The following is a 27859-nucleotide window of genomic DNA, read 5'->3' as shown; positions in this document are numbered from 1 at the left end:
GGGAAGCAGGGGAGGGGAAGGAGCAGGGGGGCGGAGCGTTCAGGGGAGGAAAGGAGGGGAAAGACAGCTGCGGGGCCGGACGGCGTGGTAAGGCTACAGGGGCTGCAGGGGATGGGGGGGAGCAGGGAAGGGGCTTTGGCTGCCGAGCAGTGCTTGGCCACCGCTTTTCTGTCTATAAATAGCCGACTGGGGGGAAATCCCGGATATTTTTAGATTTTTAGAAATCCCCCCCCGGACAGCTATTTATAGACCGAAAAGCCGGACATGTCCGGGGAAATCCGGACATATGGTAGCCCTACCTATCTCAAGGCAAAGTCAAGCAACCAGTGAGGAGGGGCAAAGGGGCTTGGGGGGAAAGTATAAAACACTAAAAGATCAAACAAATGCCCGTCCCTGACTGCAACACCACCTCACTCCTTACCCTTCCCAGTGTGACTGTAGGTGTGAATTGCAGTTATATTTGGGCCTGCTAAGAAGAAGGAGAAGGAGAGAATGGGGAATGGAGAATGGGGATGCAGGCAAGGCTCTGCAGCATCAGAGCTAGGAACAGAACACTGGGAAACAGACTCTGCCAGTGTGTAGAGCTATCACATTGTCTTCACTTCACACTTCTGCAGACAGAACATGGGGAGAGGGTGAAGAGAAACCATTCTAACATACAGTTTAGATGCTTTTAGTACCAACAGCTATATGGAAAAAAAAAAATCTTGCCTTATATCACTGTATCTTGACTTTCATTGGTAATCCTGAAAGCACTGGAGAGTGGAAAAGCAGGAAGCAAAGGGGGAAAACAAATTCATAAACAAAACTCACTGACTGCATGAAGGCCTGACCTTTGCTCATTTATAGTTTCCATGTGTACTGTGGTAAGACCTGTACTATCAATGTCTAATTAGACTGTAAACTCATTGGGCCATGGGCCACTTCTGTTTTGTACAGTTCCAAGCACATTTTGTACAGTTCCAAGCACATTTTTGATGCTCTGTAAGAAGAATGATTTTTTAAAATATTTTAATGCGTTTTGGGGCATGTCTGAAACAAGTCAATAGTAACGATGAAACAAATAAATACGATACTGTATTCACAAAGTAAAGTGCACTGGCTTCAGGGGCACAAAGATGGATAAAAATTCAGGAAGGAGGAGGTGGTTGCTATATATAATGTCCAATCAATATCTGGCAAAGCTCAAGAATTACTTCAGTTGGTTTTCATCTTTACACTAACTGACCTCTCATCACACTCCAAACATCACCAAATCTAGCAATTTGGAAAGGTGCAAGTTTGATTTGATTTTGTATCTCAGTGTCCTAGTTTTATAAACACCCAACAGAAGAAGCTACTAACAAGAGAAGTTACTAGTGCATTTCCTATTTGCCCAAGTGATGGGGGCGGGGGGGGATCTTCCATTTTTAATGGACAAAGATGTAACAGATCGTACACAAATAACCACAGCTCATTGGTTAAGGACAAAAGTTTTTTTTTGAATCTATGTTACAAATAAATCCTCTATTATTTCTCCCTCTAAAACAAACCAGGAATAAATTATTGTTCAGAAAAACCTGTAAACAGAGTTCAATGAGCTATTTTCCCCATAGAATCACACTCTGGAGTTTCATTTGAGCACCACCTTGTGGATCCAGAGACATTTAAATTTCAACCAGATAAGCACAGGCACCAGCACGTGTAATAACAACATGCTTCATATGAATGGTACTTATATGGATCTCTACAGCATAACCCCTTCCATTCAAAGAAAACCCCACAGAAGTCCAACAATGAGTACCGACGGGCATAGCAGACTGTGTTTTTGTAAAGTAGCCAACTCGCCAGTAATTTATTAAAATTCGTCTAAGTAAAATAAAGTAATTTGGAAGTGATAAGATACCTCCCTACTAGGCTTACCATATTTCCACAAGCAAAAAAGAGGACACTGGTGGGGGAGGAGCCCCGCTCTAGCCCCGCCCCTGCCCTGCCCCATCCACTCCCTCCCACTTCCTGATTGCCCCCCTCAGAACCCCCAACCCCCCCCCGCTCCTTGTCCCCTGACTGCCCCCTCCTGGGACCCCTGCCACTAACTGCCCCCTAGGACCCCACCCCCTATCTAAGCTGCCCTGCTTCTTGACTGGCCTCTCCTGAGAACCCCCTACAACCCTACCTGTCCCCTGACTGCCCCGACCCTCATCCACACCCCCACCCCATATTCACACCCCCGCCCCCAGACAGACCCCCGAGAACTCCCATGCCCTATCCAACTGCTCCCCGCCCCCTGACACGACCCCCAGAACTCCTGACCCATCCAAGCCCCTCTGCTACCTGCCTGCCTCGACCCCTCTCCACACCCCTGCCCCCCTGACAGCCCCCCCAGAACCCCAGACCCATCTAACCCCCCCTGCTCCCTGTCCCTGACTGTCCCAACCCCTCTCCACACCCCTGCCCCCGACAGCCCCCCAGAACCCCCAACCTATCTAACCCCCCCGCTCCCTGTCCCTGACTGTCCCAACCCCTCTCCACACCCCTGCCCCCCTGACAGCCCCCCAGAACCCCAGACCCATCTAACCCCCCCTGCTTCCTGTCCCTGACTGTCCCAACCCCTCTCCACACCCCTGCCCCCGACAGCCCCCCAGAACCCCCGACCTATCTAACCCCCCCGCTCCCTGTCCCTGACTGTCCCAACCCCTCTCCACACCCCTGCCCTCCGACAGCCCCCCCGCAAACTCCCGACCCATCCAACCACCCTCCCTGTCCCCTGACCAGGGCCGGCTTTAAAGAGCCCAGGAATCGGGCTGTGCTCCGGCCGGGGTTGCAGGGCTTGGGGCCGGGCCGGAGGTGCTCGGCCGGGGCTGCGCCGGCGCGCTCGGCCGGAACCAGGGCCGGCGCTGCTGGGGCCTGAGCCGGGGCCGGAGCCGCCGGAGCCGGGGCCGGCGCTGCTGGGGCCCGGGCTGGGCCGGGGGTGCTCGGCCGGAACCGGGGTTGCCACCCTGGGGCCAGAACTGGGGCCGGAGCCGCTGGGGCCCGAGCTGGGCTGGAGCCGCTGGGGCCGCCGGGTGCCGCTCGGCCAGGGCCGCGCCTCCCCGGAGCTCTCCTCCTCGCGCGCCCCCCGCCCCAGCTTACCTGCTGCTGCCTCCCCGCTTGCCCCTGCTTCTTTTCAGACTTCCCACGAAGATCTGATTCGCGGGAAGCAGGGGAGGGGGAGGAGCAGGTGGGCGGAGCGTTCAGGGGAGGGGAGGAGGGGGAAGACAGCTGCGGGGCCGGACAGCGTGGTAAGGCTGCAGGGGATGGGGGGAGCCGGGAAGGGGCTTTGGGTGCCCAGCGGCGCTTGGCCGCCGCTTTTCTGTCTATAAATAGCCGACCAGGGGGAAATCCCGGACATTTTTAGATTTTTAAAAATTCCCCCCGGACGGCTATTTATAGACCGAAAAGCCGGACATGTCCGGGGAAATCCGGACATATGGTAGCCCTACTCCCTACAATAATGAGAAGTTTAACTATTTTAACCTAAAAAAAACCCCCAAAAGTGACCAAAACGAAAACATTCCAAACAAAAGCAAACCTGTACGATGCATGAGAGTTCTGCCACCCTGTCTCAGAAATAGGCTCTGTATCACAGATAAACTGACCTGGTATTCCTCTCTAGAGGTTCCTCTAACCCAAACAGAACATGCCTCAACACAGCCATCAGATTGCAGGCCTGCCAAGTCACTGTAGTGAGAAATGCCAGCGATTTATTCTTGTTCCTCTCGGAAATAGCAGCAGTTATTGGCACCTGTTAACTGAAGTCAAAGGAAACAAAGAACCAGGTGGACTTTCTAAGGCCCTTATTCTTCTCTAAATAAAGAGCCAAGAACCTTGTGACACTAAACCGGGTAAAAGTTTCAACGAGATGAGCAAGCAGAAGTGGGAAGAACATTGGCAAGATGATCGGCTCATTAAGTTGGAACTCTGACACTACTTTCAATAAGGAATTTAGAGATGCATTCAGAGCATCATCTTATCCTTTTCAAACTTGGTATGAGGTCGATCAGTCACTAGAATCTGTAGTTCACTCACCCGCTACAAGCCAACAGAATTAAGCAAGTAATAAATCAATTTATTCATGCCTGAATATCGGTGACATCATAGCAGAATTTTCAGAAGCCTTCACGATCCATCACTAACTTGGAACTCTCAGCAGCTAACCTTCCAGTGACTATCCATCTATCTCATCGCTGGTCATCCCCTACTATGATGACCCTTCGCTATTCTTCCTTAACTTTCTCAAGGTTATTTCCATTCCTATGCTTAATGTATACCTAAGAGGCATAGACATGGAAATAAACAAGCCAATATAGGAAATTTGAGCTCGTAGGAAATGAGTTGCTCAAAAAGAGGCACCATCAGTTTTGTCAGGGTTATATTAATATCCAACAACACAAGACTTTTTAAATAGGGGATGTCAAATTCAATATGCCCACATTAGCCCGATATCAAGTTGCTGAAGAGAGACTGAGTTTACCTTTCAACAAATTCATGGTAGTCCAAGAGAATTGCCAAAATGAACATGAATGGAATCGGTCTTTAAATCTAGCAGACAATTAGTTTGGTTGAATTTTGGGGGAAAGGGAAGGATGGGGCCCGGAGGAAGTGACCAGTTATAAAGGGATCCATGTGGGGCCACACACACCAAATAACAAACCTTTATGATTTTAAACCCTTTAAGTAGACTCTTTCGGATAAACCAGGAAGACTTGAGACATCTGCTAAGAAACATCATGCCTCTGGAATTTTACACTATCAAAAGATTGCCTGGTTCCCATTCCATTGGATAAGCCAATATCATCCACAGCTGGGCTGAGAACCATCTGTCTCAGCCAAAAGAAGGTTATCAAGTTCAGTCAACCCTTGGCCCCCGCTGAGCTTGGTCGGTACCTTTGCTACCAGAGGTAGTGGTAAACGGTTTCCAGACTCCCCTCCACTGTGGATGGAAAAAGTATCCCTTGGCAGAATAGTACATTGATAGTTTCTTGTTCAGGTGAGTGACAAATGGATCAGTCTCTAGTTTCCCAGCTGGAGGAAGGTGTGATCTACCATGCTGTTCTCCAGGGGATATTCATCAGAGACTTCAACCAATCACAAGAACTGTTCTGTGTTCCCTTGGGGTCACAAATCACCTCAATGGAGATGAGGAGACAGGGCTAAAACCCTGCACCCCTATTCACTGCCCCAGAGACCAAACAAAGGTGCAGCATGAGCACCCAATGTGTTCCATGGAGCAACTGTGTCTCCTGGGGGGACAATTCCAAACCCCCCGCCCCAACCCACCCCAGCCCTCCTTGGGGTAGCTTCTAGCTCCATATTACCCCTTACACACAGTTGTGACTAGTGCCATAATATAATCCTTAACCTGAAATTACACACTGAGGGAGACAGGCAAATGCGTTCTTTATCTAGGGTCAGATGGACTGCCTAGAGTTTTCTTCTTTGGGAACTTTAAATCACACAATGTGTTATAAAAACAACAAGGAGTCTGGTGGCACCTTAAAGACTAACAGATTTATTTGGGCATAAGCTTTCGTGGGTAAAAACCTCACTTCTTCAGATGCATAGAGTGAAAGTTACAGATGCAGGCATTATATACTGACACATGGAGAGCAGGGAGTTACTTCGCAAGTGGAGAACCAGTGTTGACAGGGCCAATTCAATCAGGGTGGATGTAGTCCACTCCCAATAATAGATGAGGTGGTGTCAATTCCAGGAGAGGAAAAGGTGCTTCTATAATGAGCCAGCCACTCCCAGTCCCTATTCAAGCCCAGATTAATGGTGTTAAATTTGCAAATGAATTTTAGTTCTGCTGTTTCTCTTTGAAGTCTGTTTCTGAAGTTTTTTTGTTCAATGATAGTGACTTTTAAATCTGTAATAGAATGACCAGGGAGATTGAAGTGTTTACTTACTGGCTTATGTATGTTACCATTCCTGATGTCTGATTTGTGTCCATTTATTCTTTTGTGGAGGGACTGTCCGGTTTGGCCAATGTACATGGCAGAGGGGCATTGCTGGCACATGATCTCATATATAACATTAGTGGATGTGCAGGTGAATGAGCCCTTGATGGTGTGGCTGATCTGGTTGGGTCCTCTGATGGTGTCGCCAGAGTAGATATGGGGACAGAGTAGGCAACGAGGTTTGCTACAGGGATTGGTTCCTGGGTTGGTGTTTCTGTGGTGTGGTGTGTAGTTGCTGGTGAGTATTTGCTTCAGGTTGGGGGGTTGTCTGTAAGCAAGGACTGGCCTGCCTCCCAAGGTCTGTGAGAGTGAGGGATCATTTTCCAGGATAGGTTGTAGATCGTGGATAATGCGCTGGAGAGGTTTTAGCTGGGGGCTGTATGTGATGGCCAGTGGTGTTCTGTTATTGTCCTTGTTGGGCCTGTCTTGTAGTAGGTTATTTCTGGGTACCCGTCTTGCTCTGTCAATCTGTTTCCTCACTTCCCCAGGTGGGTATTGTAGTTTTACAAATGCTTGATAAAGATCTTGTAGGTGTTTGTCTCTGTCTGAGGGGTTGGAGCAAATTCGGTTGTATCTTAGGGCTTGGCTGTAGACAATGGATCGTGTGATGTGTCTTGGATGGAAGCTGGAGGCATGTAGGTACGTATAGCGGTCAGTAGGTTTCCGGTATAGGGTGGTGTTTGTGACCATCGCTTATTTTCACTGTAGTGTCCAGGAAGTGGATCTCTTGTGTGGACTGGTCCAGGCTGAGGTTGATGGTGGGGTGGAAATTGTTGAAGTCCAGGTGGAATTCTTCAAGGGCCTCCTTTCCGTGGGTCCATATGATGAAGATGTCATCAATGTAGTGCAAGTAGAGGAGGGGCACTAGGGGACGAGAGCTGAGGAAGCGTTGTTCTAAGTCAGCCATAAAAATGTTGGCATACTGTGGGGCCATGCGGGTATCCATAGCAGTGCCACTGACTTGAAGGTATAAGTTGTCCCCAAATCTGAAGTGGTTGTGGGTGAGGACAAAGTCACAAAGCTCAGCCACCAGGCGTGCTGTGGCCTCATCAGGGATACTGTTCCTGACAGCTTGTAGTCCAGCCTCATGTGGAACATTGGTGTAAAGTGCTTCTACATCCACGGTGGCCAGGATGGTGTTTTCAGGAAGAACACCGATGGATTGTAGTTTCCTCAGGAAGTCGGTGGTGTCTCGAAGATAGCTGGGAGTGCTGCTAGCGTAGGGTCTGAGGAGAGAGTCCAAATAGCCAGATAATCCTGCTGTAAGACTGCCAATGCCTGAGATGATAGGGCGTCCAGGGTTTCCGGGTTTATGGATCTTCGGTAGCAGATAGAATACCCCTGGTCGGGGTTCTGGGGGTGTGTCCATGTAGATTTGTTCCCGTACTGTAGCTGGGAATTTCTTGAGCAGATGGTGTAGTTTCTTTTGGTATTCCTCAGTGGGATCAGAGGATAGTGGCCTGTAGAATGTGGTCTTGGAGAGTTGCCTGGCAGCCTCCTGTTCATAATCCGACCTGTTCATTATGACTACAGCACCTCCTTTGTCAGCCCCTTTGATGATAATGTCAGAGTTGTTTCTGAGGCTGTGGATGGCATTGCGTTCTGTACGGCTGAGGTTATGGGACAAGTGATGTTGTTTGTCCACAATTTCAGCCTGTGCACGTCTGCGGAAGCACTCTATGTAGAGGTCCAGTCTTTCATTTCGACCGTCAGGAGGAGTCCACGCAGAGTTCTTCTTCTTGTAGTGTTGGTAGGAGGGTTCCTGTGGGTCAGTGCACTGTGCAGTGGTGTGTTGAAAATATTCCTTGAGTCGGAGACGACGAAAGTAGGCTTCCAGATCACCGCAGAACTGTATCTTGTTCGTGGGGATGGTGGGACAGAAAGAGAGTCCCCGAGATAGGACAGACTCTTCTGCTGGGCTAAGTGTGTGGTTGGAAAGATTGACAATGTTGTTAGATGAGTTGAGGGTACCACTGTTGTAGCCCCCTGTGGCAGGTAGGAGTTTAGATAGCTTACTGTCCTTTTTCCTCTGTAGAGAAGTGAAGTGTGCATTGTAAATGGCTTGTCTCATTTTTGTAAAGTCCAGCCACGTGGAAGTTTGTGTGGAAGGTTGGTATTGTATGAGAGTCTCCAGTTCTGAGAGCTCATTCTTGATCTTCTCCTGTCTGCTGTACAGGATGCTGATCAGGTGGTTCCTCAGTTTCTTTGAGAGTGTGTGGCACAGTCTCTCACCATAGTCAGTGTAGTATGTTGATTACAATGGATTTTTTACCTTCAGTCCATTTGGTATGATGTCCATCTGTTTGCATTTGGAGAGGAAGATGATGTCTGTCTGTATCTGTGCAAGTTTTTTGTTGAGGTTGATGGATTTCCACTCCATACGGCTAAATTTAGTGCCTTGCATGGTGTCAAGTATCAGGGGGGTAGCCGTGTTAGTCTGTATCTACAAAAACAACAAGGAGTCTGGTTGCACCTTAAAGACTAACATGCCCAAATAAATCTAAGCTTTCGTGGGTAAAAACCTCACTTCTTCAGATGCATAGAGTGAAAGTTACAGATGCAGGCATTATATACTGACATATGGAGAGCAGGGAGTTACTTCGCAAGTGGAGAACCAGTGTTGACAGGGCCAATTCAATCAGGGTGGATTTAGTCCACTCCCAATAATAGATGAGGAGGTGTCAATTCCAGGAGAGGAAAAGGTGCTTCTGTAATGAGCCAGCCACTCCCAGTCCCTATTCAAGCCCAGATTAATGGTGTTAAATTTGCAAATGAATTTTAGTTCTGCTGTTTCTCTTGGGAGGCAGGCCAGTCCTCGCTTACAGACAACCCCCCAACCTGAAGCAAATACTCACCAGCAACTACACACCACACCACAGAAACACCAACCCAGGAACCAATCCCTGTAGCAAACCTCGTTGCCTACTCTGGCGACACCATCAGAGGACCCAACCAGATCAGCCACACCATCAAGGGCTCATTCACCTGCACATCCACTAATGTTATATATGAGATCATGTGCCAGCAATGCCCCTCTGCCATGTACATTGGCCAAACCGGACAGTCCCTCCGCAAAAGAATAAATGGACACAAATCGGACATCAGGAATGGTAACATACATAAGCCAGTAAGTAAACACTTCAATCTCCCTGGTCATTCTATTACAGATTTAAAAGTCACTATCATTGAACAAAAAAACTTCAGAAACAGACTTCAAAGAGAAACAGCAGAACTAAAATTCATTTGCAAATTTAACACCATTAATCTGGGCTTGAATAGGGACTGGGAGTGGCTGGCTCATTATAGAAGCACCTTTTCCTCTCCTGGAATTGACACCACCTCATCTATTATTGGGAGTGGACTACATCCACCCTGATCGAATTGGCCCTGTCAACAGTGGTTCTCCACTTGCGAAGTAACTCCCTGCTCTCCATGTGTCAGTATATAATGCCTGCATCTGTAACTTTCACTCTATGCATCTGAAGAAGTGAGGTTTTTACCCACGAAAGCTTATGCCCAAATAAATCTGTTAGTCTTTAAGGTGCCACCAGACTCCTTGTTGTTTTTGTAGATACAGACTAACACGGCTACCCCCCGATACTTGACACAATGTGTTATGAGTCATGTTTTCAAGCTAGGCCGCTTAAAAAACCAGAGGTCAGTATAATGAGTCCAAGTGATGTTCTGATGCTTGAGAGCAACATGAAAGAGGTGGGAATGAATTTAAACAAAAGGGTCACCATTCTTGGTAATGTATGTCTAGCACAGTGATTTAAACTCCACTGACTTCAACGGAGTGACTCCTGCAATACACTGGCGGGGGAGATTGATTCCTGTACTCTTTGCAGTGAGTTTCATACATAATGCACTGTTTTGCCTGTGATATGTTGGGGAAAATACAGTGTTATAAACAGGAAAGAATGTTGCAATGCACCTGATTCAGTGATTTTAATACAGCATTTTTTACTGGTCCTGTACACACACACACACACACACACACACACACACACTTTCACATTTGCTTGTACCTGATTTAGAACTTTCTGCAGATATGGTGTTCCCATCCGGTCTGCCATATGCCTGTAAGCTGGATGGGAAAGGAAGAATTTCCTTTCTGCCAGCATGGCTGCCTTAATATCCTTCTTCCCATCAATGTCTTTCTGACTTCTGTTTACAACTCCAATATACCCTAAAACGAGATCAAAACAACCCTGTAAGTCAATGCTGTTATTCCCCACAGTGCAGTGTACGTGCTAGCTTGGCTTAGCGTATGTGGGCACACCTTCCATGGAAGTCTCTGATTCAAATTCAGTGATGACTGAAATGGTGGTGTAAGTTAAATATTGGGGGTAAGATGGTCAGAAAGCAGGTTTAAATGGGGAGACAATATCACTTGCACTGATTTGGCATTCCAAGGGATGTGCAAAACAAGCATGACTTGCATGCCACAGGGGAATAAGAGGAGGATGTGGCAGAAGGGTAACAAACAGGATAAGAAAATAGGAGGTCTTGATATTGACTTTCCTGTCTTCTGGTTTGATCCCTCTCTGGCTGGTTTGTTTTCTGGGGTGTTGAGAAAAGAAAAAGGGGACTGATCTACCTGGTGAAACTGGGTTAGATTTCAATATTACTTTTGTATTATTCTAACGGTGGAAATGAACATGTCTCTCTAGCTCTATAAACGATCATCTGAAAAGCTTTTGGAAAGGGGCAGAGCTTAGACTGCAATGACATTATCAAAGATCCAGTGGCTGCTTCCAGACTGCATCAAGGCACTCCAACACATTGCGAGGAACAACAGACATTGTCACAGAAAAGGAAATTTGCAGGTAACTTACACTCATATTTCTCATTACACCTCATCCAGCCTGTTCTAAGGTCTTAGTTGATCCCCCCCTCCTCCATTGTGTATTTTGGGCACCATCTCCTCTTACATTTACTTTTTCACAGCTTAGTGGGATGATAAAGGCTATGAGCACAATCTCTACTGTAATCTGAAGGTCAGCTGCAGAGATTTTCTAACCGAGCACTCCATTAAAACCAATCTTCTGTTAATTTACCAAATGTCTACCTTCCTCATCACCACTTTGCTACAGAAGCAATTGATACATGGAGTTTAATATTCTTACCTCTACGAAGAGGGAGCAACTTGTTCTCCAGAATCTCTGTTGCATCAGTTCCTTCATCCATCAAATCCAGTTTTGTGATTACACCAATGGTTCTCAGGCCTGCATCACCAAACCCCCAACACACAAAATAGTGAAATATCATTTATGATGAGGAAAACCAATCAATTAAACCTTACTCTCTGGTACTGAGTTTACTTGGTAGGGAAGAACTGAGTATTTTCTCACTATTCCTATGGATCTGCAATGGAGTTTAATGCAAGAGAACTGCATCTTTAATCTGTCATTTTAGGGTTTTTTTGTTTTTGTTTTTTTAATTAAAAAAAAAATAAAAAAATAAAAAACCACCTGTCCATTCCAGACCCAGGGGCAGGGTGGGAGCAGGGAGCCAAGTCAGTGTCCATCCACCACCCACATGCACAGAGCCAACAGCTGATAAATGAGATAGCAGAAGTCGGTTTGGGCCTACTGACCATACGCAGAGCCAGGTACAGGAATCAGTTAAGGTGTGCCAGATAGCGAGGCAGGGAGCTTGCATGCTAGCACTGACTGCTAGCACTATAGTTCCAACTGTGGTAACAGAGCCTTTCCCATTAGTCCATCCAGCCCCTCTTGGACTCCACACCCACTTTTTTGTTTTTTAAATTTGCATTACTCACTCTCAAGGTAATGTAGTCATAGCCCCACCAGGCAAAAGATGAACATGGCTCTCTTGAGCCTGTCAGTACTTCTTTTGAATTGGCGGGGAGTGGGGGCCTCTTGCAGTAATACAGAATGCTCCCAACTCTACCACGTCAGACTCTTGAATTCTAATCCACCAGGTGGCAGCACATTGTTATTACAGTGGCTCTCAACCTTCCAGACTACTGTATCCCTTTCAGGAGTTTAATTTCTCTGGTGCACCCCCAAGTTTCCCCTCATTTAAAAACTACTTGCTTACAAAAACAGACATAAAAATACAAAAAAGTGTCACAGCACTGAAAAACTGCTTACATTCTCATTTTTACCATATAATTCTAAAATCTATTGGAATATAAATATTGTACTTACATTTCAGTGTGTAGTATATACAGCAGTATAAACAAGTCATTATCTGTATGAAATTTTAGTTTGTACTGACTTCGCTAATGTTTTTTACGTAGCCTGTTGTAAAACTAGGCAAATATCTAGAGGAGTTGATGTAACCCCTTGTTGAACTCTGAGTACCCCCAGGGGTATGTGTATCCCTGGTTGAGAACCACTGTGTTACTACATTGCCAAGACAAATTGCATTTACTCCTGCTGTATGTGTTGATTTATTACATAGTCACATCAGTAAGCAAGGCATGCCAAGAAAACAAACATCATTCTAACATTTATAGTACAGTAGCACCCAGGCACCCCAATCAGCATCAAGGCCCCATGGTACAAGATGCGATACAGACCCCATCGGCTGGCAGAGGCCCTGTCACAAGAATTTCCAATTAGGTATATTTCATACTTCACTCAAATTACCATACACTGGTTACTTTTAGACTTCCGTTGATAATACAATTTACTGAATTATGCTGCATGCGCAGAATTCCTATTCTTCTTCTGATGTTGAAATCAGTACAAAATTTTTAGTTATGAGTAATGAGTTTTCTTGCACTGTTAAATGCATGATTCACCACAGTAAACTACAAGATATATTTTAATCAATGGTATCTGAGAGCAGGAAAGGTTTACATCCACTCACACTTACCTTGAGGGTCTACTTCTTTAGCTAACTTCAATGCATCTGAGTTGGCAAGATCAGTGTTGGCTGGAGTCACCGCCAGGATCAGACAGTTTTCACGAGAAATGAACTGCATAATCATGTCTCTGATCTGTTGCTCTATATCTGGAGGTTGATCCCCTACTGGCACTTTAGTGATTCCAGGCAAATCAACAAGGGTCAGGCTTAGCACTAAAGAGAAAGAGCATAAGACCAAAAGGCTTGTTGTTAACACTTTACACACCTAAAGAAATAAAAAGATGATCCAAGTCTGAAGTTCTAGGGGGAGCCATAATTCGAATACTGTAGACGTATCAATTTTCAAAGGCTTTTGAACATTATTTTATAAGCACACACAACTAGAGCTGTGCCAAGATTGGCAATTCCATGTCACAGAAGATTTCAACATTATGAAATTTGGTTTTGTTCCAGTTTGGAACTGCTTGTCACAACCTACAAATTACACTGTTTGGCATAATCACCTTCCAACTGTATATCTGTAAGATCATAATTAAACATTAAAAGGCAGAATTTTCAAAGAGTTGTGCCCATGTTGGCACATAGGACTGGAAGGGACCTCAAGAGGTCATCTAGTCCAGTCCCCCGCACTCATGGCATGACTAAGTATTATCTAGACCATCCCTGACAGGTGTTTGTCTAACCAGCTCCTAAAAATCTCCAATGATGGATACTCCACAACCTCCCGAGGCAATTTATTCTAGTGCTTAACTACCCTGAAAGTTAGGAAATTTTTCCTAATGGCCAACCTAAACCGCCCTTGCTGCAATTTAAGCCCATTACTTCTTGTCCTATTTTCAGAGGTTAACAAGAACAATTTTTCCTCCCGCCTCCTTGTAACAACCTTTTATGTACTTGAAAACTGTTATGTCCCCTCTACAAACTAAACAAACCCAATTTTTTTTTTCAAATCTTCCCTCATAGGTCATGTTTTAGAGACCTTTAATCATTTTTATTTCTCTCCTCTGGACTTTCCAGAATTTGTCCACATCTTTCCTGAAAGGTGGCACCCAGAACTGGCCACAATACTCCAGTTAAGGCCTAATCAGTGTGGAGTAGATCGGAAGAATTACTTCTCCTGTCTTGCTTACAACATTCCTGCTAATACATCCCAGAATGATGTTTGCTTTTTTTGCAACAGTGTTACACTGTTCACTCATATTTAACTTGTGATCCAGTATGACCCGCACAGGGCCTGATCCCTTTCTGCAGTACTCCTTCCTAGGCAGTCATTTCCCATTTTGTATATGTGCAACTGATTAGGATCTTAGGGCAAGTAAAACTTGTTTTTCTCCCATTTATCCATGGTGTGCCAATATCAATAGAGACCCTGGGACATTCCCATCTTACCTATCAATTAGTCAGGTGGCAGTCCATCTGAAAGATTAATTTTCACACACAGTCCTCATCTGATCATCCTCCAAGCAGGATTCTCAGCTGCCAGCTTCCCAAACTGAAAATCCAGGGCTAATCTAAATGGTACACCAAGCTCTAGCTATTTTTCTGAGTTCCTTCGCAGCTGGAGCATCCTGAGCACATGTTTATACTGGTGAAGTCCCACAATAGAAAACATTTAGCAGGTATGAAAAAATTGTTTTATTGTGAGATGACTGTCCCTGGTACAGACCACGAATCTAAATAGCAGTGCCCTGCAACTATCGGAGCACCAAGCAGAGGTGGGAGGGGAGGGAGACAAGATCCAGCCTAGCCTCTAAAAGCTTACACTGACTCTCCTTGAGAAAAGCAGCTCTTGGATTTCTGAGGCAGAACTGACCGAAGCACCGATAGAAAGCTTTGCTGGCTGATGGGTTGGGATCCAGGCAGTGGTGCTTAAGCAATGTGTTGATGGCACAACAGGTGATGGCTCTAAAGAGCTTACAATGGAATTTTCTCCTTGGCTGGCCCAAGATGGAGGCCACTGTTCTAGTGGAAAGATTCTGAAGTTTTAGCGATCTGAGGAAACTGGCCGAGGAGCAAGTTGGAGGCTGGACTGGACTTAGTGGAAGAGGAAATACTTGGAAGCTTTCTCCCTTAGAAAGCTTGTGATAAAGATTACTGAGAAAGTTTACAGGTAAAAAGTTGTAATAGATTCATACTCTTGTATTTTGTGCCTCCAGCATGAGTCAGGATGAGCCATCACTGAAGAGCTTTAAGGGCTGCCGATTCCTTACATAGCGACAGGCAGAACTTCCTGTCCCCACCCAGTGGGCTCACCTGCCCATCATGCCTCTAACTTCCACTTTCTTTTTCACATAAATGGCAAAAGCACTAACCAACACCAACATGCACGTCCAACTGTATGAGAAGTGCGGAATATTTCTCAGACATTTGGGCAGTTAGGATCAAGAAGCATCCATGTCTATCTTTTTTCTTTATGACTACCCATTTTAGGAGCAGAGGTGAGATGGCACAGGCTGTTTCCCAAATCCAGAAGACTGCAAAAATAAAAGACCTTAAGACAAGACTTTTAGACATCCGTACCTGCAAAGCAGGTGATTAGAGATAGGAGTGGACAGGTTTATTGACAGTCATGTCTTGGAAGCGAGTCACTCAAACACTTTGTGATTTCCCATTCTCCCAGGTGTATTTTAGTCCTGCTTAATCAGTATGCCTAAAGGACGAGTAAGTCTGAAACAAGCAGAGCTTTTAAAGATCCCGGGTTTTTCCTCAGCCCACTTGAACAGAAGTGTGAGTACCTTAAGGAAGGCCAATACATTTCTCTCCTATCCGCCCCCCCGAAAGGTTCAGGTAAGAAACCACTGCAGTGTGGCCCAATCAGATGAGCATGCATCAATGCCACGATATTTGCAGGAGCTGAAATTCTGTCATAGCTAATCTGACCACTCACAGGGGCAGGAAATTATCAGAGTGAGAAGATGTGTGTGTGGCAGAGAAAAAGAGAGAAGGCATACTCATATTTTGATCCTACTACACACCCCTCCCATAGGATCAACTTGGAGACAGTGAGCTCACCAGCTGCTGGGAGCCAGAAAATGGGGATGGGAGAGTTGGCCCACTGGATTACCCCACTGGAAAGACACCAAAACTCCAGGCAGAAGATCCCATAGGAACACAAGAGATACCATACTGGGTCAGACTAGGGTCCATCTTGCCCAACAGAGGCATGTACCAGAGTTTCAGGGGGCGCATACAGAACAGGGTGATTACAGAGTGATCACAGAGTAATCCACCCGTCTTCCACTCCTTGCTTCTGGTAGTCACAGGTTTAGGGTCACCCAGAGCATGGGGTTGCATCCCTAATCATCTTGGCTAGTAGCCATTGATTGATCTATCCTCCATGTACTTATCCAGTTCTTTTTTTAACCCAGTTATACTTTTGGCCATCACGATATCCCATGACAATGAGTTGCACAGGTTAGCTGTGTGAAAAATTACTTCGTCTTGTGAGTATTAAACCTGCTGCCTATTAATTTCATTCAATGACCCCCAGTTTTTGTACTGGATGAAAGAATAAACAACACTTCTCTATTCACAGTTTCCTCTTTGGAACCCCCCTTCAGGTAGTTGAAGGCTGCTATCAAATCCCCCCTCACTCTTCTCTTCTGCAGACTAAACAAGCCCAGTTCCCTCAACCTCTCCTCGTAAGTCATGTGCCCCAGCCCACTGATCATTTTTGTTGCCCTCCGCTGGACTCTCTCCAATTTGTCCACATCCTTGCTGTAGTGGGGGGACCAAAACTGATGCAATACTCCAGATGTGGCCTCACCAGTGCCGAATAGAGGGGAATAATCACTTCCCTTGATCTGCTGGCAGTGCTCCTACTAATGCAGCCCAATATGCCGTTAGCCTTCTTGGCAACAAGCGCACACTACTGAACTCATATCCAGCTTCTCATCCACTGTAATCCTCAGGTCCTTTTCTGCACAACTGTTGCTTAGCCAGTCAGTCCCCAGCCTGTAGCAGTGCATGGGATTCTTCCATCCTAAGTACAGGACTCTGCACTTGTCCTTGTTGAACCTCGTCAGATTTCTTTTGGCCCAATCCTCCAATTTGTCTAGGTTACTCTGGACCCTATCCGTACCCTCCAGAATATCTACCTCTCCCCCCAGTTTAGTGTCATCTGCGAACTTGCTGACGGTGCAATCTATCCCATCATCCAGATCATTAATAAAGATGTTGAACAAAACCAGTCCCAGGACCAACCCCTGGGGCACTCCCCTTGATACCAGCTGCCAACTAGACATCGAGCCATTGATCACTACCCGTTGAGCCCAACAATCTAGCCAGCTTTCTATCCACCTTATAGTCCATTCATCCAATCCATACTTTAACTTGCTGGCAAGAATACTGTGGGAGACCATATCAAAAGCTTTGCTAAAGTCAAGATATATCACGTCCACTGCTTTTCCCCATATCCACAGAGCCAGTTATCTCATCATAGAAGGCAATCAGGTTGGTCAGGCATGACTTGCCCTTAATGAATCCAAGTTGTCTCTTTTCTAAGATGAACAGCCCTAACCTTTGTAGCCCCTCCTTATATGGAAGCTGTTCCACATCTATGATCATCTTTGTTGCCCTTCTCTGAACCTTTTCCAGTTCCACTATATCCTTTTTGAGATTGGACTACCAGAATTGGACTCAATATTCAAGGCCTAGGCACACCAAGTATTTATATAGTGGCACTACGATATTCTCGATCCTATTTTCTATCCATTTCCTAACACTTTCTAGAATACTGTTAGCCTATTTGACTGCTGCAGTGCATTTAGCAGAAGTTTTCAAAGAACTATCCACAGTGACTCCAAGATCTGTTCCTTGGGTGGTAACAGCCAACTTGCTTCTTGCTCAGATTTCTCTTCTAGATATCCAAAGAATCAGCTTGTTCCACTGGGGAGCTATGAATCATGGTCACGCAGTTGAGCCCTGCTCCCACAGGCTATGGCAGGCCCACACAAGACTGAAGCAAGGTCCAGGGCCACAAGTACAGAACGAACCCACTATGGAAGACTGAAAAGATCGATTATAGATAAAGCACCTTCTTCTTATCCTCCCCTACTTCTATTATTTTGCTCTTCAGTTCATGATCAAGATGATATGGACTGATGCAGACAGAAAAAATGGCACCTCAGCAAACAGCATACGTTGTTTTAATGTGCAAAAGAGAAAACAACTGGGGAATCATATTTTCTCCCGATTGGTTGCCAGCTACCTTACACATGAGAAGTTAATGCTATGTGGTCTATATTGGTGGCAACCATGCCACATAGAGCAGCTTGACACACCCCCACTGATGAGAATATTAAAACAAGAGCAGTATCTGCTGTAACAACAAGGTCCTACAATGCCTAAGTTTATCAAAACTTGAGTAGATCAAAGGCATTGTCTTGGGACATCGAAGTGACATTTTCAACAACTACAAATTTATAATGGAGCTAAATACTTAACATTTACAAAAGTGCTTCGGGATCTCCGGATCAAAAGGTTAAAAAATACAAAATTCTGTTAAAGGTAGGTGAGAGGTTATCTGGAGATCATATGATTATTATTTTAAAAATGCAGACTCAATTTTGCAGTTCATCATCTCATATAGAACTGACCTATCTAGGTTAATGGAGAAGAAATACAACAATATTTTTTCACTAGTTATTCTGAAATACCAAAGCAGGGATGCATATCCCAAAAGCAACATAGGCAGAGTTGTCAGCTTTCATAAACTCCTTATATTCTAGTATGTCTAAACATGTGATATCTAACAAATTAAGAATTAGCTGAAACTGAAGCAGATTACTCAAAACTTTTTATAAAAACTTATCTGTGTATTGCCTTAGGATACGTGTCTACCTCATGCAGTTTGTAATACCATTACAGGATGTAGCTTTCATGCTATAGTGGAAATTTCAGTGCGTCTGTGGATGTGGCTTCATGTCCAAATTAGCCTGTCTGAAAACTGGGTTGCATATGATGATCATCTGAAGTCCAGTTTTCTTCAGTGAGGATTAAAATGGTTTAGTCCTCTCTGCACTGTTAACCATTTTCTATGCCAGTTGATGACAATCCATTGTCTACAATACGTCACTTTCCTCGCATAGACAGGGTTGAAAGTTCAGGAAAGGGAGTAATTTAACAAAAGGAAGCCTTTTCAGAACATATACTGTTACATGAATTATACATCCTCAAAACTTTCATTCAAAGTCAATTTTAGCAATAGTGTCTCTCTGGAATTTTTTGGTCAAGCAATGAGAACAAACAGAATATATAATATTAGTTACATGAATACAGAGTAGAATGACTTTACCTACCATGTGGGGAATACACTCTTAAATTAATAGGAATTGAAGAAATGCCTTTATTCAGTCCGGTCACTCTGTCTGTTTCTGCTTCAATTTCTTGACGAACTTCATCAAAATCTGTAAACTTCCTCCCTTTGCAGTGTAGGAACTCAGCATATTCTGTAACAAACATCAATAGCCTCTTTACATACCACAAAAGATTTCGAAGATTACAAGACATCCTTTGTGTTCTCTAGACAGTTTTCTAGAAAAGCATGTTGAAGTCATTGAGGATCACAGGAAAAAAGTTAGGTGGGTGATCAAACAGTGTAGGCAGGGTTCCTACAGATGAAAATAGCCCAGAATGGAAAGGTTTGCTTAAAAAGCAAACAAACAAAAAGGTTTACTGGATGCAAAATCATTACTTTTATCTTTGGCACCTGATATTCTGGAATAACAGCATAAAGAAGGGATTGACTAAATATAATTTAAATTAACAGAATAAGGAGCAAATTGTGAACAAATAAAAACTTGCTAGGGACTCAAATATAGAGCAATTGAGACTACAGTAGCTGGATTGAGAACTAGGATTACTGGAACGCAACATGAATCAGTACTAAAGTCTGTTTCTTGAATCTTCCCTAAGTCATTTTCTCACTAATAAATGTTATTGGCTCAGCTGTACAAAGAAATTAAACAAATTTTTTTTTGCATCAATGGTAATAGTTAACTGACTGAAAAACAAAAGAAAAAAAACTCTTCCCCCTAAACTTTTGTAATCCCTCTGATTTGAAAAAGTGTGTATGTTGGGGGGGGGAAGATCCAAGAACCCCACTATCCCTAAAATAGGGGAAAATGAAATTAATTCCCTAATTTAGTGTGTATAAAAATGCTGCAACATAATTCCACAGCAAATTTTTTTGTTTGTTGATCATCTAGCTAAAACCTTCTGGTTTGCGTTTCACAATTTAAATAACTCCAATGTAACTTCTATTCTTTTTTAGAACTGGCTGTACAAGAACAAGTGGATTTATTTCATATAGTATCACAGCTGATAAATCAGATTTGTAAATTCTTCAAGCTTGTAAAGTATTTGGTCCCAAAAAATGGAGGGTTGTTCTTTAAGGATGAAAGTAAGTCATGTGACAGACCCAGACCAGTGGGGTACAGGAGTCTGGTAGAGGGCAAATATACTGGTCACTGGATGAGTAGTTTTCTGTTCCCTGAGTGACCAGAGCAGGGGCTGCATTAGAGTAATCAGGAACCTGCTAGAACCAGTTAAGGCAGGCAGGCTAATTAGGACACCTGGAGCCAATTAAGAAGAAGCTGCTAGAATCAATTAAGGCAGGCTAATCAGGGCACCTGGGTTTTAAAAGGAGCTCACTTCAGTTTGTGGTGCAAGTGTGAGGAGCTGGGAGCAAGAGGCGCAAGGAGTTGAGAGTGAGAGGGTGTGCTGCTGGAGGACTGAGGAGCACAAGCGTTATCAGACACCAAGAGGAAGGTCCTGTGGTGAGAATAAGGAAGGTGTTTGGAGGCGGCCATGGGGAAGTAGCCCAGGGAGTTGTAGCTGTCATGCAGCTGTTACAGGAGGCACTATAGACAGCTGCAGTCCACAGGGCCCTGGGCTGGAACCCGGAGTAGAGGGCGGGCCCGGGTTCCCCCCAAACCTCCCAATTGACCTGGACTGTGGGTTCTTCCAGAGGGGAAGGTCTCTGGGCTGTTCCCCAACCCACATGGTGAATCTCTGAGGCAAGAAAATCCGCCAATAAGCGCAGGACGCACCAAGATAGAGGAGGAACTTTGTCACACTGGTGTCAGCAGTGGGATCTTGGGGTGCACAGCGCGGTGGAAGAAGGAGGGTGATTTTAAAAAAAAAAAAAAAAAAAAGGGAGAGGGTTTATTTATTTTTTTCCACCACAATGGATGACGTAGTGCGGGCACTGATACAAGCTACGGCGGCCCAGCAGGAGGCTACCCGTGTCCAGGCAGCCGCCCAACAGGAGGCAGTGCGGCTGCAGCAAGAGACTAATTGCCTGCTGATGGACCAGGCTGCTCAAGACTGAGCTATGTTGCGCGAACTGGTAAACCAGGTAAAGTCCCTTACAGAGCTGAATCGCGGCCATGATGGGACGCGGCTCATACGGGCCAGCCATTGGCTGCAGAAAAATGACACGGGAGGATGATGTAGAGGCATACCTTCTGGCCTTTGAGAGGACAGCCCTACGGGAGGCCTGGCCTCTAGATCAGTGGTCTGGCATCCTTGCCCCATTCCTGTGTGGGGAGACCTGAAGAGGCTGCGGCAGACTACCCCCAGCTAAAAGCAGAGATCCTGGCCAGATCTGGGGTAACGACAGCAGTGCGGGCCCAGCAGTATCACGGTTGGAGGTACCAGGAAGACAAAACCCCACTGTCCCAATTGTATGACCTCATCCATCTCACACGAAAGTGGTTGCAAACAGAGTCCCGGAGTCCGGAAGAGATACTAGCGGTTCTGGTCATCGACCAATACGTGAGGGGACTACCACCAGACCTTCGTGCCTGGGTAAGCCAGAATGAACCCTCCACCTATGACGAGGTTGTCGCCCTGGTAGAGAGGCGAAGGACAGCGTGGGAGCTGACCCGACCAGTTAAGGAAGAGGCACCCCGGGTTAAACTAGCAGCACCAAGCCCTAAAGTTCGGGTGACTGGGCCACCAGGAGGGCCCAGGTGGAAAAAGAGAGAGAGGCTGAAGGCCCATCAGAGGCCACAAAGAGTCTGAGGGAGAAGAGGATCGTGATGTTAGACTGCCCAAACCAAGAGACTGGGGAACGCCTAGGGCTCCATACAGATGTTATGCCTGCGGGGAGTGGGGACACATAGCTGCACAGTGTCCCAATGCTGAGGAGCCTATGCAGAGTAACCTGGGGAACTGGGCAGATCCATGCTCCCTAATCCACCTTGTGGGGATCTCACTAACCCCACATAGGTATACCAGACCAGTGAAACTAAATGGGGTAGGGACCACGGCACTGGTTGATTCGGGGAGTGCTATCACGCTTATCTCAGGGAAGCTCATGAAGCGTAGTCAGCTGCTGCAGGCTAAATGTACGGGGATAACATGTGTCCATGGGACAGTTAGTTACTACCCCACCATCCCAGTAAAAATCGAGATCCAAGGGAACACTACTGAGATAGCAGCAGGTGTAGTCCCTAAACTCCCATACCCGGTGCTCATAGGGAGGGACTTCCCAGGGTTTGGAAACTTACTCCCAGTAGGGGGATTGGAGAAAGATGGGGACCCTAAAATTGGTGAGGCATCCACAGCAGACTGTCAACCCCCAATCTTCTCTGAAATATCCCCAGATTTGTTCTCCACTCCCAGACAGGGTAGAAAGACAAAAAGGGAAAGAAGGGCAGCTAAGGCCTTGGGAACCCGAATACTGACCCAAAGCCAGAGGGTCGCTCTTGTAGGTAGGCGGACCCACGCAGCTGAAAAGGAGGCCACGCAGGAGGGAGAAGCACCTGAGTCTGACCCCCACCCTAATGCTTCTGAACCAGTAGAGGCAACAGAGACTGGGCCCCTAGATCTTGAGCAGATTAGCCCCGGGAGAGGAAATTTTGGACGGGACCAGGCAGAAGACCCAAGGTATGACAACATTAGGAAGGAGGTGACTGAAATAGATGGGGTCCCCGTGGAAGGGAAAACCCAGGGACCAGGACCCTACTTCATAATGAAGAAGGATCTCTTATACTGGGTTGCACCAGTACAGGGGCAGAAGGTACAGCAGATCCTAGTACCTCAAAAATGCCAGAACGCTGTATTAAGTCTTGCTCATAGTCATCTTTTTGGGGGGCATTTGGGGGTAGAGAAGACCCTGGCACGAGTCCTATGACGGTTCTTCTGGCCCGGAGTACATGAAGAAGTGCGGAGGTACTGTGCCTCCTGCCCGGAGTGTCAGCTGCACAGTCCCCGTCCCCACTTGAGGGCACCTTTAGTACCCCTTCCCATCATAGAGGTCCCCTTCGAGCGAATAGCCATGGACCTAGTGGGACCCCTGGAGAAGACGGCTCGGGGCCACCAATATATACTTGTTGTTTTAGACTATGCTACTCGCTACCCAGAAGCCGTCCCCCTGCGGAACACGGCCTCTAAAACTATAGCCAAAGAGCTGGTGGGGATCTTTGCCCGAATGGGGCTACCGAAGGAGATATTAACCAATCAAGGAACCCCATTTATGTCGAAGCTAATGAAGGACCTCTGTACGCTGCTCCATATACATACCCTGAGAACTTCGGTCTACCATCCACAGACTGATGGGTTGGTAGAAAGGTTTAACCGAACCCTCAAGGCTATGATAAGGAAGGTGGTAAGTCGGGACGGGAAGGATTGGGACACCCTACTACCCTACCTTATGTTCGCTATCCGGGAGGTACCTCAGGCCTCAACTGGGTTTTCCCCCTTCGACTTATTATACAGGTGTCACCCCCGTGGCATACTAGATATCGCCAAAAAGATCTGGGAAGAGGAAACCAATGAGGGGGAGAAGTATAATAGAGCATGTAATGCAGATGCGAGACCGGATAGCCCGGGTTACCCATATTGTACAGGAACATTTGGAGAAGGCACAGGAGGCCCAGCGAACCCATTACAATCGCCAGGCAAAAGTGCGACAGTTCCAACCAGGGGATCGGGTTATGGTGTTGGTACCCACGGCAGAAAGCAAGCTTCTGGCCCAATGGCAGGGGCCCTATGAGGTGGTTGAACCCGTGGGGGAAGTAACCTACAAGGTGCGGCAGCCAGGACACAGAAAACAAGAACAGATTTATCACGTTAACCTTCTGAAACCCTGGCATGCACAAGAGGCATGCACAACGGTCCAAAAAGACCTAACCCAGGAAAACAAGCCTTCCAAACAGATGAGAGTGTCTCCCGATTTAACACCAGACCAGAAGAATGAGGTGTCTGAGATGATCTTCCAGAACCAAGATGTGTTCTCAACAAAACCGGGTCGAACAACCGAGACATATCACCACATCGTCACGAACCCTGGGGCCAGAATAACAGTGAGGCCCTATCGGGTGCCAGCAGCAAAAAGGGAGGAAATAAAAGCAGAAGTAAATAAATGCTGGAGTTGGGGATCATCGAAGAATCCCACAGTCAGTGGTCCAGCCCAATCGTGCTGGTGCCCAAACCTGATGGCACCACCATATTTTGCAACGACTTCCGGTGACTAAACGAAGTATCCCAGTTCGACGCGTACCCCATACCTCGCATAGATGAGCTAGTGGACCGTCTGGGTAATGCCCGGTACTTGACTACCCTAGACTTGACAAAGGGGTACTGGCAGATTCCCCTTGCAGAAGACGCAAAGGAAAAGACTGCGTTCTCTACACCAGAGGGTCTTTTTCAATATACTGTCCTCCCTTTTGGACTACATGGGGCCCCAGCTACCTTCCAGCGCCTCATGGACAAGCTATTACGCCCGCATAACAGTTATGCTGCTGCCTACTTGGACGATGTGGTCATTCATACCCCAGACTGGGAAACCCACCTGGAGAAGGTGGAGGCAGTCCTCGATACCTTCAGGCGAGCTGGCCTTACAGCAAACCCTGCCAAGTGCGCTGTAGGGTTTACAGAGGCCAAATATCTTGGCTACATTGTGGGAAAAGGTCTGGTAAAACCCCAAGTGAACAAGTTAGAGGCCATCCAAAATTGGCCCCGACCAAGTCGCAAGAAACAAGTCCGGGCGTTCCTAGGTGTGGTGGGGTATTACCGACGATTTATCCCCCACTTTGCCACAAGGGCAAGCCCCCTGACAGACCTAGTGAAAGCCCGTGGACCTGATCTGGTGAGATGGTCTGACGCAGCAGAGGAAGCATTCACAGACCTACGGACTGCCCTCTGCAGTAACCCCGTACTGATAGCCCCTGATTTCACCAACGAGTTTATCCTGCAGACGGATGCATCGGAAGTAGGGTTGGGGGCTGTTCCATCACAGATGGTCAGGGAGGAGGAACACCCAATTCTATACCTCAGTTGGAAACTCCTTCCAAGGGAACAAAAACATGCAGTAGTGGAGAGAGAATGCCTCGCTGTAAAAATGGGCCATGGAAACACTGCGCTACTACCTGCTCGGGCGCAGATTTGTCCTCGTGACTGACCATGCCCCTCTTCAATGGATGCAGCGGAACAAGGAGAAGAACACAAGGGTGACCAGATGGTTCTTATCCCTCTAACCTTTCCAGTTCCGGGTGCAACACAGAGCAGGGAGCCGTCATGGCAACGCCAATGGCTTGTCACGTGTGCACTATCTCGCGTCCCAAGCTGCCCAACCCCTTGGCATTGAGCAGGGGGGAGGGATGTGTGACAGACCCAGACCAGTGGTACAGGAGTCTGGTAGAGGGCAAATATACTGGTCACTGGATGAGTAGTTTTCTGTTCCCTGAGTGACCAGAGCAGGGGCTGCACTAGAGTAATCAGGAACCTGCTAGAACCAGTTAAGGCAGGCAGGCTAATTAGGACACCTGGAGCCAATTAAGAAGAAGCTGCTAGAATCAATTAAGGCAGGCTAATCAGGGCACCTGGGTATTAAAAGGAGCTCACTTCAGTTTGTGGTGTGAGTGTGAGGAGCTGAGAGCAAGAGGCGCAAGGAGCTGAGAGTGAGAGGGTGTGCTGCTGGAGGACTGAGGAGCACAAGCGTTATCAGACACCAGGAGGAAGGTCCTGTGGTGAGAATAAGGAAGGTGTTTGGAGGAGGCCATGGGGAAGTAGCCCAGGGAGTTGTAGCGGTCATGCAGCTGTTACAGGAGGCACTATAGACAGCTGCAGTCCACAGGGCCCTGGGCTGGAACCCGGAGTAGAGGGCGGGCCCGGGTTCCCCCCAAACCTCCCAATTGACCTGGACTATGGGTTGTGGAAGCAGAGAAAGAACTGACAGGAAGGGGATGCAATGCATGACAGTTCATTAGCAAGAGTTAGGCTAACTGTAACCCTAATAACGCGAGATTTGTAGAAGCGAGGAATGTATGAGGCGAGTGGGAAAGAACTGTGTGAGAAGTTGTTGCGACCTTGTGTAGATAATATGGAATGTAGACTAAGTCTACATTAGTGAGCAAAACAAGATATCAGAATGACCTATGTATAAACAAAATGCAGTTGTTGCTCATTATTGTCTGTAACAAAAGGTATAAATGCTTGCTGTAATTGTTTACCTGTTGAGAGACCTGTTTAGCTCTCTCCCTCTATGCAATTGATAGAGAGAAAGAAAATAAAGCATCTGACTTGCTGTACCCAAACAAATAGTGAGAACTCTGTTTTTCTCTGACAGGGTTCTTCCAGAGGGGAAGGTCTCTGGGCTGTTCCCCAACCCACATGGTGAATCTCTGAGGCAAGAAAATCCGCCAATAAGCGCAGGACCCACCAAGATAGAGGAGGAACTTTGTCACAGTTGATGAATGGCCCATATTTTGACAGAGTTCTGCATGAATTCCTTGGTACAAAGGAAATTGTGCAATCTTCAATTATTTCTTACTGTGGTTCATCAGATTTTTTTCAGGAAAAGATTTCAAAATTGAAAGAATTAGCACTGAGTGTACGGCCTGCTTAATCTATCGGGTGACTGATACAGCTGATGCTAAAAGAAGCTTCCCTTTGTTCCACTTGACTCTTAGTAACACAGCACCCCATCTGCAAAATTTAAAACCTCTGCAATTACTATATTGCAAATTGGATGAAATGTAGTGTGCTTAATTAGGTTAGTAATTGTCGCCATGAGACTTGAACTAGTAACACATGCTCCCTCCAATTCTAAAGAAATATGCTTAAATAAAGTATGTAACGTGTGGTGTTTATGAAGTGTTATAGACTAAATAGGTTTACAGAATAAAAATTGCGTTGAACAAGTGGTGCTTTGTTTATGAACCTTCCATCCAGTCCTTTGACTATGTCTGGCAGCAAAGCAGACAGACTGCTTGCACGAGTGTCTCCATAAACACAGAATCAAATGTAATCTTGACAAAGATGTGCATTAATGACATAGCAAAAACTATTACAATTAGAAAACAATTCTTTAAATCTTTTGCAGAAGTAACTGCCAAACAGGAACTAGTCAGCAAGTAAAGATGATTCAGTTCAAAAACAGACTAGAAAATTGTCTGTCATGTAGGGTGACCAGACAGCAACTGTGAAAAATCGGGACAGGGGGTGGAAGGTAATAGGAGCCTATATTAAAAAAAAAAAAGACCCAAAAATCGGGACTGTCCCTATAAAATCGGGACATCCGGTCCCCCTATTGTCATGTCTTTCACGCTTTCCCTTACTCTCTGTAACAGCAAGATCACAGAAGACTAAGGTGAAAAATCTCTCCAAGTCCAGTCCCCCTTGCATATTCAAGGTATAGTCCCCAGAAAGAGGACATATTGGATATTAATCTGATAATAGGTAATTTGTTTAGATTGACCCTTTCTAATGTCTAATTTTCATACACATTTGTTTTATGAAGTCAAGGGTATGTTGAGAGCGAGAGAATACATTTGAAAGTCAGGGGGGAAAAGCAAAAATATAAAAAACCTCTCCCTGCACTGAGAACAAATATAAAGCTACCTAATTATTTGAGACGAACACATATTTAAAGCCAACTCTGCACTTTAAATATAACAGAAAACTGACACAAGAATTCCACCACATTTCACCAATTTTGGGGATATTCTCCCCAACCATAAATGACTTGATAACAGATGACTCTGTCAGATTTGATTGGACAGAAAATTATGCAAACTGGTAAAATAAAATAA

At 46.0% G+C, this 27859-nt stretch overlaps 1 protein-coding gene across 1 annotated transcript in view; it reads right to left on the bottom strand.

Moving 5' to 3' along the window:
- DNM3 (dynamin 3) overlaps positions 1 to 27859 on the bottom strand; it is a 353245-nt gene that overhangs the window by 247660 nt on the left and 77726 nt on the right. Inside the window, exons 3-6 of the mRNA XM_065408897.1 lie at positions 19118 to 19267; positions 12828 to 13031; positions 11108 to 11206; positions 10007 to 10167 (exon numbers count right to left, since the gene is read on the bottom strand). Of these exons, the coding sequence (XP_065264969.1) occupies positions 10007 to 10167; positions 11108 to 11206; positions 12828 to 13031; positions 19118 to 19267 (614 nt within the window). The remainder of the gene's footprint in view (positions 1 to 10006; positions 10168 to 11107; positions 11207 to 12827; positions 13032 to 19117; positions 19268 to 27859) is intronic.

Source organism: Emys orbicularis, chromosome 8 (genome assembly GCF_028017835.1).
Source record: "Emys orbicularis isolate rEmyOrb1 chromosome 8, rEmyOrb1.hap1, whole genome shotgun sequence".
In the NCBI taxonomy this organism is placed as follows: Eukaryota; Metazoa; Chordata; order Testudines; family Emydidae; genus Emys; species Emys orbicularis.
This window is presented reverse-complemented; position numbering and strand designations above follow the sequence as displayed.